The sequence below is a fragment of the Chiloscyllium punctatum genome, chromosome 5 (genome assembly GCF_047496795.1).
Source record: "Chiloscyllium punctatum isolate Juve2018m chromosome 5, sChiPun1.3, whole genome shotgun sequence".
Classification (NCBI taxonomy): Eukaryota; Metazoa; Chordata; class Chondrichthyes; order Orectolobiformes; family Hemiscylliidae; genus Chiloscyllium; species Chiloscyllium punctatum.
This window is the reverse complement of record NC_092743.1, coordinates 32,863,734-32,877,986: the sequence shown is the minus strand read 5'-3', so window position 1 is coordinate 32,877,986 and position 14,253 is coordinate 32,863,734. Positions and strand designations below refer to the sequence as shown.

Here is a 14,253-nt window from a genome sequence, read left to right as displayed (position 1 = left end):
GTCTCACTGATCATTGAAAGTGGGACAAGTCTTGCACAGAACCCAAATTTGTTCTATTTTCAACCCTGCCTATCACTTCTCTGCCTTATTCCATTGAATGGACATATTCTACCTAGTTAGTTTACCAAAATATTGAGAAGTGTCCTGACATTCCTTTCTCTAATGAGCAAGTACTCTGTAGTTGGAAATTGCTTTGCAAAGACATTGTGCTAGATATGTCCCTAATATAATCCATATAAAAATATGATTTACTTTTAAAATAACAAAAGGCTTAAATTGAATGTGATATGTAGACTACAGATCACCAGTGAAACTTCTGGAAATCAAGAAAGCAAGAAGTTAGAAAAAGGTGATAAAGAGAAGGATGAGGATCCTTCTACAAGGTGAGTGAATTTGAAACTCAGCTTTTCAGCACTTTTCAAAAGGAGATGGTTGCATTTGCATGATCTAAAACAAATATGGTTGCTGTTTTTTTTTTGGTTGTGATGTAGCCACATTCTCTGCTCTTCCTCTCTCCATTATGCAGCAGTTCGGACATTTTTCTGTTGGTGTGCACACTGACCCAATTTAGATGAATGTGATGCATGCCTTAGTGAAACTAAGTGCCCCTGAAAATAGGCCCAACTGAATTTTTTCCTCCGTTTATAGAGACTTTCTTCTATCTCTGCCTCCAAGCAATTAGTTGTATCTTTATGTGCACCACTTCCATTGGTGTTGTCATCTTTATCGTATTATTCATGATGAAACTTAGCCAGAGCACAATACTGATTCACTGATTTCAGAATTTTATCTTTGTTGCTTTTGGCAAAATAGATTATAATTATGTTTATAGAGTCAAACAATCATTATAGTGTTAAAGGAAGCCATTTGGCTTGTAAGTGTGTAGCCCTGTATAAGAACTGTGCGCTTAGTGTCGTTTCCCACCTATCCCCCTGTAGTCATGATTTGGAGGTGCCGGTGTTGGACTAGGGTGGATAAAGTAAAAAATCACACAAAATCAGGTTATAGTCCAACTGATTCCAAATAAACCTGTTGGCCTATAACCTGGTGTTATGATTTTTAACCTATTCCCCTATATACCTCCTTTAAATGTCCTCCTTTACAATGGTCTTTTTCCATTTTTGAATGCCATATTGAATCTGCCTCCTCCACATTCTCAGGCAGTACGCTCCAGATCCTGATAGTTGCCTGTTAATTTCCTTGATTGCTGTTAAACATTGTTTGGATGCAGAAAATCTCAAATCTAACTTCATTGTTAAGATGTTTTCCTTTATCCTCTAGCAAGTGAAGTGCCATTTCTTAATTGCCCATTATTCTCTTGTATGAGGATGCATTGTTTCAATTAACTAACCTGAACTTCAACTTCTTTCTACACATTCATATTATCCATTTTATCTCCTGCCCAGTTTAATGTAATCGATGAACTTAATGTTTTGAGTTCAATATGACTCTCTACAGATGCTTTCAGCATTTTCTGTTTTTACTAAACTTGCAAAATAATAGATTTTTGTAGGAGTTTAAAGGTTTATGGTAGAGCTGGGGGAACACCAAGATGAGATTGTTGAGAGACAGTGACATAAATATCAAAGCCTGTCCAATCTGAAGTTTGTTCCGTTTATCATAGGGTGAAGGAAGATCAAGATTTGAATGGAAATGGGATTCCTGTTGAAAATAAGAAAACAAAAAGGGTCCACTGCAATACAGGTTCTGGCCAGTAAGTGTATAAATGATGTCTTATAGCAGTGGTAGTTGAAGTTTGATTTGGGATTTAATTGAGCCACACAATAATCAAAGATTTGTTGAAAGCCCAGTTGTTTCTTTGGTTTCCTTTTTTTTTCTATTTTAAAATGCTGCTTCCCTTGTAAACCATCTTATCCATTATAAATGTTTGAAGCAAGATGTGATTATTTGACGTTTTCTTTCTTGACCATCAAGCTGTCTTGGGAAAAGTTTCAGCCACTTGAACCAGCTGCACCATTTGATTAGATCATAGTTGATCTGTATCTCCATATTTTAGCAATCCAGCTTTATATCTCTTGATATTGTCCTCAAAAAAGCTCCACTGGTCTTGGTCTTGAATTTCAATTGATCCAGCATTTATGCGGCTTTTGGGATGTAGAGGAAAGGTGTTCCAGATTTCCATCACTCATTCTGCATCAAGTTAGTCTTTATTTCCTAAAGCAATCTTAAAGTAATGCCTCCTCCCTCTGGATTCTCCCACTCGAGAATAATTCTTCCCAAGCTATCCAATGAATTTGTTGAAATAGTTTTTTAAAAGCCATCTTCACTAAATTACCATTCCACCTGTTGAACTAAAGTGAATGCAAGCCATATTTATGCAAGCTGCCTTGTAACTTAAAACCATTGTATAATTTTGGTTAGTCGTTACTGTTCACTTTCTGTTTGAATCTTAATGTTTAATGCTCAAATGCTCAAAATTTAAAACAGCACCAAGGAGAATGCCTGAATATAAGTACAGCATTTCTTCTTGAGATGAAGATCCATATTCATCTAATCTGATATTTCTTGCAGCTATGCATTTTTTATGATCCCTTGCCAATTAACTTCAAGAAAAATCTGTCCTATCGCCAATTTATTTTCTTAACAATGAGTGACTTCTCTTCCTCCTTTCCAAAGTGGATGATCTCTCATTAAATTCCACTTGACAGTTTTTTGCCCACTCACTTTTTAACTTTCTACTCTGATCCACACAACTTACTATATCCTAACTTAGTCATCTCAAAATGTTGCAACTTCTGAGCCAATTTCAGAACCAATTCACAAGGTTACCTCAATTTTCTGCACTTAGTTTTATCTTGAGGATTATTAACGAAACTTACCAGATGCCTTCTGGAAGACTTTTCAGTCAGACAGTTTCCATGAACACATTGGCTATGCTAGTTATTGCCTCAGTTGTCCAAGAGGCAGCTATACTGACAGTTCCCATGAGAAGGATTCTTTTGTGTTCCATAGATTTGCAGTAATTGCTTCAACTTTCTTTCACTTTTATGCACGAAGGTAAATAACCTGGTGTTTATTCAGAACATTGATCCTACGTTCTTGGACACAAGTTTGATAGCAATGTGTGGTTATGTTACTGGATTAGTGCAGAATCTTGCACTACTAATCTGAAGGTAATCAACAATTGCAACGTCAGCTGGAAAATTTAAGGACCTCTTCAGTCATAATGATTATGCAACTACTGGGCTGTCTGGAGAAACCCGGTAGAAGTGGGTATTGCAGATGCTGGAGATTAGAGTCAAGGTTTGAATGGTGCTGGAAAAGCACAATAGGTCAGGTAGCATCTGAGGAGCAGAAAAATCGATGTTTAGGGTAAAAACCCTTCATCAGGAATGACTTCATTCCTGTTGAAGGGCTTTTGCCCGAAATGGCAATTTTTCTGCTCCTTGGATGCTACCTAAGCTGCTGGGTTTTTCCAGCACCATTCTAACCTTGTCTGGAGAAACCCACCTGGCTTTCTAGTATCTTCTGGCTAATCTGACCTATTTGTGATTCCAGATCCAGAACAAGTGATTGACTCAATGGCATCGCAAGTTACTCTGTTTTACCAAATCACAAGAAAATATCTTGAAAATAAAATCGGTCTTCAGACCAGTTCCCGATAAGTTCCACAGTTTGTGGTTCCAAATGGATACCTCCAACTGTTAAGATCTGTCACTTGATTGATCACAACAAGTTTAGTTTTAAAAGGATCCCTGCCCTTGTGGATACCTTTCTCTGAGATCCATTTTAAATTACCTATTTTAACTAGGCCTTCATGAATTAACAAAAAGAGTGAGTTTATTCATTACCAAACATGAGAAGTCATGAGTGCAACACACATTTACTACTTAGAAGTAAGGGAGGGGGGGCTACAAAATGATGTATAGATTAGTCTGAATTATTTGTGAAGAGTGAATGGGTGAACATTGCTGCCAAATGATGTTGCAGGCAGTGTTGACTTTAGTAGCTAACAAAGTCAGAAGTCTCATGACACCAGGTTATAGTCCAATAGATTTATTTGAAATCACAAGCTTTCGGAACGCTGCTCCTTCCTTAGGTGAAGATTTCATTTTACTAAAACATCTTGAAATAAAAATAATCTCCCAAAACTTGTGATTTCAAATAAACCTGTTGGACTATAACCTGGTGTCATATGACTTCTGACTTCGTCCAATCCAGTCCAACACTGGCACCTCCGCATCATTTGTACGTAATAGTCAGTTGCAAGATACTTGGCTTTGAGGGTGATTTAGAACTTTTTTTTAACCCTGATTCCTTTTGAAAGCAGTTGACTGACAGCACTGAGTGGGAGAGAGTCTAAGGAATGGGGTAAGCTGTTTAAGACTGAATTCAGGAGAAATTTCATTACCCCCTGTGGTGAACCTGTAGAATACTCTGCCACAGAAAGTGGTTGAGGTCAAACATTTACTGTTTTCAAGGAAGGAGGAGATATCATTCTTGGTTCTACTGTGATCTAAGGGTATGGGGAGAAAGCAGGTACAGGGTACTGAATTGGATCATCAGCCTTAATATTATTTGAATGGTAGAGCAGGCTCCGGGACTGAAAGGCCTACTCCTATTTTCTATACTTCTGAGTCTTTTACCTTGCTTAACCTGCAGTACAGAGGACTTCTAAATTGCTGTTCTGACCTGTAACCCTCTGAGTATATTAGTCCACACTTGGATATCAAAACACAATTGCGCACAGACTAGGGTTGAAGCTTGCTTTTAACCCACATCCCATGTTGAAAGTGAGGAAACCACAAATCTGTCTGTCACAATGATTGCACTTCTTTTAAAAGAAAGATGACATCATGTCCATCATTTAAGATACTCCCCAGGACCTCGCAAGTTAAATTTGTAGTGCACTTTCTCCCTGTGAAAATTCTTTGCAACCTCATCAGGTATGACATTCTAGATTGTCTGTCTCCAATTCCAAAGAGTTGCTGAATTCATGTCCACAGTCAACCTTTGGCTATTTTTTTTAATTTTAATAGATATTTTTATTGAAAAATTTAACATGTTTTTACAAACTTACAAAATAATACATACAAATACAAACATTAATATACAGGTAAATATTAAGTAAACAATAACCAAAACCTAACAGACAAAAAGAGATTTTAAAAAAAGGAGAAAACAAAACTCAACTAATTACTAATCTAACCTATAACTAACCAGAGCGTATAATAAAATATCTTGCATTACTCAAGAGAAAAAAAATAACATAGTAACTAAATAATAAAGTACATGCTCGGAACAAATTAACATAAAGTCATAATAAAACCCGTATTCATGCGGGATTCCTCCCCCAATGGCCCCCGGACCAGCCAGAACCGCTACCACACTGGATGAAAGCCCTTGACAAAATGGCCGAAATATCTGTATCTATATAATTCAGGAAGGGCTGCCATATTTTATAGAATAATTCAGTTCTTTGGTGCGCCATATCTGTAAGGAAGTCAAGGGGAATACATTCCATAACCAACCTATACCAATTCGAAAGTCCTAGAGGGCCCTCAGCTACCCAGTTTACTAAGCTATTTTTCCTTGTACAAAAATAATTTCCTCCCGTGCACATCCAGGGAAGGCAAGCTCGAAAAGCCCAGGAGAAGAGATACTGGATCTACTCTAATTTCCGCTCCCAAGATTTCTGTCAAAGCATTTGCTACTCTGACCCAGTATTTGCGGATCTTATGACATGTCCATAAGCAGTGTGTTAGAGTGCCCACCTCTATTTTACATTTGGGACACATTAGAGATGCTCCTGTCCTAATTTTTGCCCATCGTTCCGGTGCTATAGGAGTCCTATGGAGTATCTTTTACTGAAAGAGGTCTCCATTAAGTAATCCAAATTTCTGGTGCAGCTGTTCAAAAGACATCATGATGCTCTAAACAGGAGATAACCCTGGACCTCCAGGATTTAAATGTAGCATCTGTGAGCCCCAGTTGAAAACCTCATGCCCCCATTATAGGAGTATAAGGGGAGGTTTTATGTGAATTACCCTTGTTTTGGCGCATTATCTTCCAGGCTTTAATTGTGTTTAATACAATGGTCTATAATGACTTTCAGCTTATCTAAAAATAAGAGAAGCTTCAATGTCCAGCCAGATTGATTGCGGGTCAGACGAGACCCAATCGCTTTGTAGCTTAGTAGAGAACTCAGCTGATACTTCCTAAAGTCTGGAAAATCCAGCCTTCCCCTTGTGGAAGCTGTAGCTTCTTTAACTTAATGAGGAGCCGTCTATGATTCCAGATGAAAGAAACAAGCCAACCATATAATTTGCGCAGTGCCTACCTCAGCAGCATCACCAGGAGCATTCTCATAGGGTGTAAGAGACTGGGCAAGACATTCATTTTAATTAGAGCTATTTTACCAAGGAATTGGAAGATTTTCCCCCCACCCTGCAATGTTGAAGGTCCTGCCTTATCCTTTCCAGTAGATGCACAAAATTGACCTTGTACAGCTGACCAAATACTGGGGTGATAAAAATACCTAAATATAAAATACCCTCCAGAGACCACCAAAAGGGAAAATGAGATTCGTCCAAGTGGTACATATTTGCGAGACCACCCATCGGCATGGCCTCAGATTTTGAAAAATTAATTTTGTAACCAGAGAATGCACTAAATAAATTAACTTGGATCAGGCGAGGCACGATCTGTCTATGGGTGATCTGGGACTATGATCCATGGTAATGACACTAGACACATCATTCAGCGCTGACTTGGATACTAGATACAGCCCATTAGACCCTACAAAGTCTTCCTTGCTTGCAAATTTCAAAAGCTTTGTCACATATCAGCCAAACAACAGCCTGATCCATATCCTCCATCACCATCACTGGATATGTACTGTTCCACTAGCAGGACAAATCTAAGAGAAATTATGCCAAAGAAGAATAAAATTGCCTTCAGTGTCATAAGCATTGATTCCAAATGGGTGAATTATCATGACATTGTATATGAGCAAAGAAATCTGTTGTTTGTCACATGCTACGGTCTACCCGATGATTAATCAGTAATAGCCTCTGAATTGAACACCTCTGGGAAGAAACCCTAAAATTAACAATGGCCTAATGCAGTCTCTGGGGATAGACAGTAGTCAATAGGTGCAGGAGTAGGCTATTTGGCCCTTTTGAGCCACCACCACCATTTATTATGATCATGGCTGATCATCCACACTCAGTATCCTGTTCCTGCGTTATTCCCATAACCTGATTCCTGATGAAGGGCTTTTGCCCGAAACGTCGATTTCGAAGCTACTTGGATGCTGCCTGAACGGCTGTGCTCTTCCAGCACCACTAATCCAGAATCTGGTTTCCAGCATCTGCAGTCATTGTTTTTACCTTATTCCCAGACCCTTGATTCCACTATCTTTAAAAGCTCTATCCATCTTTTTCTTGAAAGTATCCAGAGACTTGGCCTCCACTGCCTTCTGGGGCAGAGCATTCCATATATCCACCAATGTCTGGGTGAAGAAGTTTCTCCTCAACTCTGTTCTAGATAGCCTACCCCATATTTTTAAACTGTGTCCTCTGGTTCTGGACTCACCCATCAGCAGAAACATGCTTCCTGCCTCCAGAGTGTCCAATCCTTTAATTTTATGCGTCTCAATTTGGTCCCCTCTCATTCTTCTAAACCCAAGTGTATACAAGCCCAGTCGCTCCAATCTTTCAACATATAGTCCCACCACTCTGGGAATTGACCTCGTGAACCTATGCTGCACTCCCTCAACAGCCAGAATGTCCTTCCTCAAATTTGGAGACCACAACTGCACACACTACTCCAGATGCGGTCTCTTCAGCTACAAAAGGACCTCTTTGCTCCTATACTCAATTCCTCTTGTTATGAAGGCCAGCATGCCATTAGCATTCTTCACTGCCTGCTGTACCTGCATGCTTGCTTTCATTAAGTAATGTACAAGAAAACCTAGATCTCGTTGTACTTCCCCTTTACCTAATTTGACTCTATTTAGGTAGTAATCTGCCTTCCTGTTCTTGCCACCAAAGTGGATAACCACACATTTATGCATCTGCCATGCATCCATCCACTCACCTAGCCTGATCAAGTCACCCTGTATTCTCATAATATCTTCCTCACATTTCACCCTGCCATATAGCTTTGTGTCATCAGCAAATTTGCTAATGTTACTTGTAATGCCTTCATATATCATTAATGTATATTGTAAACCGCTGTGGTCCACACTAGTCACCGCCTGCCATTCCGAAAAGGACCCGTTTATCACTACTCTTTGCTTCCTGTCAGCCAGCCAATTTTCCATCCAAGTCAGTATTTTGCCCCCAATACCGTGTGCCCTAATTTTGCTCATTAATCTCCAATGTGGGACTTTATCAAAGGCTTTCTGAAAGTCCAGGAACACTACTTTCACTGGCTCTCCCTTGTCCATCTTTACAGCTACATCCTCAAAATTCTAGAAGGTTAGTCAAGCATGATTTCCTCTTCGTGAATCCATGTTGACTCTGACCTATCCTGTTAATGCTATTCAAATGAGTCGTAATTTCATTTTTTATAATTGACTCCAGCATCTTTTCCACCACTGACATCAGGCTAACCGGTCTATAATTCCATTTTCTCTCTTCCCTCCTTTCTTGAAAAGTGGGATAACATTAGCCACCCTCCAATCTGCATGAACTGATCCAGAATCTATAGAACATTGGAAAATGTTTACCAGTGCATCCATGATTTGTAGTGTCACCTCAAGTCCCCTGGGATGCAGACCATCAGGTTCCGGGGACTTATCAGCCTTCAGACCTAACAGTCTATCCAACACCATTTCCTGCCTAATGTACATTCCATCAATTCATCCATTACCCTAGGTACTTCAGCCACTATGACATCTGGGAGATTGCTTGTGTCTTCTCCAGTGAAGACAGATCCAAGGTACCTATTCATCTTTTCTGCCATTTCCCTGTTCCCCATAATAAATTCACCTGCTTCTGTCTTCAAGGGCCCAATTTTAGTCTTAACCATTTTTTTTTCTTTTCATATACCTAAAAAAAGCTTTTACTATCCTCCTTTATATTTCTGGCCAGTTTGCCTTCATACTCACTTTTTCTTCACGTATTGCCTTTTTAGTTATCCTCTGTTGTTCATTAAAAGTTTCCCAGTTCACTGGCTTCCCGCAAATCTTTGCTATGTTATACTTCTCTTTTATCTTTGTACAGTTCTTAACTTCCCTTGTCAGTCATGGTCGCCCCTGCCTGGCCTTAGGATCTTTCTTCCTTTTTGGAATGAACTGATTCTGCACTATATCGAGAAATACCTGCCATTGTTGTTCCACTGCTGTCCCTGCTAGGGTATTGAACAATTGAACTTTGGCCAGCTCCTCCCTCATCGCTCCATAGTTCCCTTTGTTCAACTGCAATATCAACATTACCAATTCTTCCTTCTCCCTCTCAAATTGCAGATTAAAACTTATCATATTATGGTCACTACCTCCTATTGTCTAGCTAACACTCATTGTTACAGCTAATCTGAGAATGCAATGTTTTTTTAAAAAAAGGGTTTTGTGATTTACACATAAAAGAACTGAAACGATCATATTATTCTAACAGATGAAAGACTCAATAGACAATCAAGGTATTTTTCAATGTTTAATTTCAGTTACATCACACTGTGTAAATTTTTGCGATAAATTCTGTGCCTTAGAATTGTGTCCTCCACTATCACCTGATGGAGTGGCGCTCCAAAAGCTAGCGTGCTTCCAATTAAACCTGTTGGACTATAACCTGGTGTTGTGTGATTTTTAACTTTGTACACCCAGTCCAACACTGACATCTCCAAATCATCCTAATGGCTCCTTTACTTTGAGATCCCTGATCAAATCCAGTTTGTTGCACAACACCAGATCCAGAATTGCCTCCTTGGTCGGCTCCGGTACAAGCTCTTCTAAGAATCCATCTCAGAGGCACTCCACAAACTCCCTTTCTTGGGGTCCAGTACCATCCTGATTCTCCCAGTCTACCAACATGTTGAAATCCCCCATAAAAACTGTAGCAATAACTTTGTGACAGGCCAATTTCATCTCCTAATTCAACTTACACCCTATATCCAGACTAGTGGGCTTGTAGACTAGTGACCATTAGGGTCTTTCTATCCTTAGAATTTCTCAGCTCTATCCATACTGACTCTACATCTCCTGATTCTATGTCCCCCCCCCCCCCCCCCCCCACCCTTGCAAGGGACTGAATATCATTCTTCACCAACAGGGCCACCCCACCCCTCTGCCCATCAGGCTGACCTTTTGATAGCACATATAGCCTTGAATATTCATTTCCCTGGCCCTGTCCACTTGAAGCCACGTCTCAGTTATCCCTACAACATCGTACCTGCCAACTTCCAACTGAGCCTCAAGCTCATCCACCTTATTTCTTATGCTTCGTGTATTCATATATAATATTTTAATTTGTTACTCCCCTCACCCTTCCAATCAATTTCAATTTCACTTGACCATACTGTATGATCCCATCTTGAGCTTTCTGCACTGTTGATTCTGTTGTCTTTCTTAACATCTCTTATTCTCACTTTCCCTTTTAACTTCTTGAATTTCCACTACTTAGTTTAAGCACACCTGTGTTGCAGTGGCAAACGTGCCTGCCAGAATGATGGTCCCCCACCTATTAAGGTGCAACCTGTCCCTCTTGTATAATTTATCCTTACCGCAAAACATACCCCAGTGATCCAAGATTTTACATCCTTGCTTCCTGCACCAATTCCTCAGCCACACATTCAAGTCCATTATCTCCTTGTTCTTGCCCCCTCCAGCCTGAGGAACTGGAAGCAAACCGGAGATAACCACCCTGGAAGTCCTGCCTTTCAGCCGCCTTCAGAGTTCTCTGAAGTCCCGCTGTAGAATGTCCCTCCTCTTCTTCCTAATGTCATTTGTGCTGACATGCACACCACCTCTGGCTCTTCAACTTCGCCCATGGGGATTCCCTGCACTCTGTCGGTCGTGGCACCAGGAAGGCAACACACCATCCTCCAATCTCGCCTGTTGCTACAGAAACCCCTTTTAGTCCCTCTCACTATGGAATCCCCTATTACTACTACTCTGCATGATATCTGACTCCTCAGGTCTGCCTCCGCCAATGTTTGATTGGCAAACCTGTCTGCGCCTCAGCTTGGCAGTGTGGTCTGTCTCGACAGTTTCCAAAAGAGCCAACCTGTTCACGAGAGGTACTTCCCCCGGGGTCTCTTGTACTTAAATCATCTCTTTCTTTCTCATAGTCATGTCCCTTCTCTTCTGCTATGCTTGGTGTAATGTCCTCGCTGAAGGTTCTGTCCAGAAAATTCTCGTTCTCTCGGATGAGCCTGAGGTCATCTAATTCTTTCTTCAGTGCTGCAACATGCTCCTTCAAAATGTGTACACACTTTACACAGCTATTGGAGCCAGCGACACCATCCGTGTCCCTGACCTCCAACATCGTACATGCAGCACACTGAATTGGCTTGGCAGTCATAGCTTCACACTCTTCAAACTGTGGTGTAATCTCCTGAGTCTGTGGCGTAAGCCAAAGACACTCACCTTTCTCACCAGACATTTCCCTTGAGCCTTTTTTTTATTGCTACTTAAAAACACGTCTACTTAAATAGCACTCACTAACCTTCCCAGACCTGACTTCTGCCCAGCTCCCTCCGTCCTCTGCTGCAAAATCTTCACTATCCAGTACTAAAAGTGGCATCACTACTGAGGGAGCCTTGAAGGATGGACCTGTTAACTGGAATGGTAACAAGGGGTGAGACAACCAAGATGATTTGAAGAACTACTTTACCTTGACTTCGCAACCTTTCTGTCACAGATTAATCTGTCCATCCATGGATGTTTTGTAGGGATGGATGCTTAGTCTTTATGGAAGCTAAGTTTACCTTCTCACTGAGGACAGTATCCAGAGTGGCACTACCATTGTGCGAAGTAGAATGGGTCTGGCAGTTCAAAATTAACATCCGTTCAACATCCAACTTTCTGTTGACTATCAACAACAACAACAGAACTGCATTCCACACTAGTGTGCAGTCTTATGTCCTGGCAGATCCCTCATTCTTCCATTTCCATACCACCAGATGACCAGACCTGATCCAATTGGGAGCAGCATCAGTATCTGAAAGTAAGGTTTTGCTGCTTCATTTGACTGGAAACTAACTACATACATGCTAGTAAGACAGCAGTATGACAGTTAAGTGATTCCATGATCAGTGGGTCAACTCAAAGCTTTGCAGTCATAAAGTCAGGTAAACAGCATAGGGAAAGGTCAAAAGTAACCACCTAACCAATCCAATTCCATTTCCATCACTTGGCACATAGCCTTTCGTGCCCTGGTATCATAAGTATACATCTAAATACCATTGTCCTATATACTGTCATGAACTGTAGTAGGCAAATATCTAGCCTATGGAGAAGGTTTTGTGAGTATTCTTCTGTTCAGTGATGCTAAGCCCAACGTGCGAGTATAAAAGATGAACCAACAATATTTGAAATTTTCATCCGCCAGAGCCGTTCAGTGATTCATTTCCACGTTTTCCTGTTTTCTCAAAAATGTTAAATGGCCAATATTCAATTAATTCTGTTCACTTACTGCTTTCATTCAAACATGGACAAAAAAGCAAATCTCTGGAGAGAAACTGAGAGCAGTATCATGGCTGCATTTGACCTTGTGGCTTCAAAGCAAGATGATTGTGGTTGTTGCTCCAGTAAATATTGGCAACTCAGTTAGAAGTAGAAATGGATCATCTACTCAACATCTCTGGTTATAGATTGTTGCAAATGCATCACCTTTGTTTTTCATGGATGAGCAAGAGCTCTTCAAGGTAGATGTTTTCTAATCAGCCTGTTCAGAGATGTTATTACACCTGTCTGAAATATTTGGAACTTTAACTCCTACCTCTTGGTCCAGAGACACAGACCCTACCACTGCATCACAAAAGCAGAGTTCCTCAGGGTAGATATTTTCTAATCAACCTGTTGAGATATGTTAAGTGTCTCTGGAGCAGATGGGACTTGAATCCGGTCTCCTGGCCCAGGGAAAGAGTATCAAAGCCATGAGTTTCTTAAGGTAATGTCCTACGCCCAACTATCTTCAGCTACTTCATCAATGACGTTTCCTTTATCGTAATTTCAGAGGTGGAGATTTTCACTATGCAGTCATCAATGTTCATGATTCAGCAGGTACCAAAGTTGTCCATCTCCAAACCCAACAAGCTCTAAACAACATCTAAACTTTGGACTGAAAAGTGGCAAATAGCATCTGCACTGCATAAGTGCCAAGTAATGCCCATCACAGACAAGAGTCTAACCATTCAACTTTTGACATTGGTATTCATACCATCACTGAATCCCCCATTATCAATATCCTGGGGATTACCATTCACTAGAAACTGATCTGAACTGAACTAGCCAAGTAAATGCTGTGGCTACGCGAACCGGTCAGGTTCCAGGAATTCTGCACTTTCTGACTCTTCAAAGCCTGTCCATCATCTACAAAACCTAAGTATGAGGCATTGTGCTCCCACTTGCCTGGATGAATGCAACTTTAACAGCACTGAAGAAGTTTGACACTATCCAAGATAAAGTAGCCCTCTTGATACCTACATCCACAAATGTTCACACCCTCCACCACTGGCACACAGACAAGATACTCTGCAGAAATTCACTAAGGCTTCTTAGACAGCTCTTTCTAATCCCATGACCACTAGCATTTAGATGGAAGAGTGCAGCAGATCTACAAGAAAACCATAACTTGCAAGATTCTCTCTAAGCTACTCGCCATCCTTTGTATTGCTGTTCCTTTTATCTCCAGATTAAAATCCTGAAATTCCCTCCCTAACATCACTGCTGTGTCCATACACTGAATGAAGTGCAATGATTCAAGAAGGCAGCATACCACTTCCTTCTCAAGGGACAATAATGGACAATAAATGCTGGCCCAGCTAGTGAAGCTGCATCTTGTGAATGACATTTTTAAAAAATAACACTGCCTACCCCACTCTTTTTCCTTTCTCCTCTCCTCTCTCTCTTCAATACCCACAGTGTGAGAAAAGTGCAGTTCCTCCATGTGGCCTTGCTTACAATATGATGCTTTATCATAAGCCTTTATAGTGGCAGAGTTATACAATAGATTGGGGCCTAATGAATGTCATTTTATATTTAAATGTAACCAAGTGAAGTGTTAGATAGCTTGTAGTTATTGTGAATCTTTGTTGTCTTATCACATTGGAGTAACAAAAGCACAC

General features: G+C 40.5%; 1 protein-coding gene across 5 annotated transcripts in view; it reads left to right on the top strand.

The window, feature by feature from the left end:
- The window catches only part of LOC140476967 (DNA topoisomerase 1-like), a 137,757-nt gene that overhangs the window by 55,912 nt on the left and 67,592 nt on the right, over positions 1-14,253 (top strand). For 3 of the 5 annotated variants that reach the window (XM_072570009.1, XM_072570008.1, XM_072570012.1), the window contains exons 9-10: positions 294-383; positions 1,625-1,714. The exons of 1 other annotated variant lie outside the window; for it this stretch is intronic. In XM_072570009.1, coding sequence (XP_072426110.1) covers positions 294-383; positions 1,625-1,714 — 180 coding nt within the window. The remainder of the gene's footprint in view (positions 1-293; positions 384-1,624; positions 1,715-14,253) is intronic. One more of the 5 variants, XM_072570010.1, reaches the window with a different exon arrangement.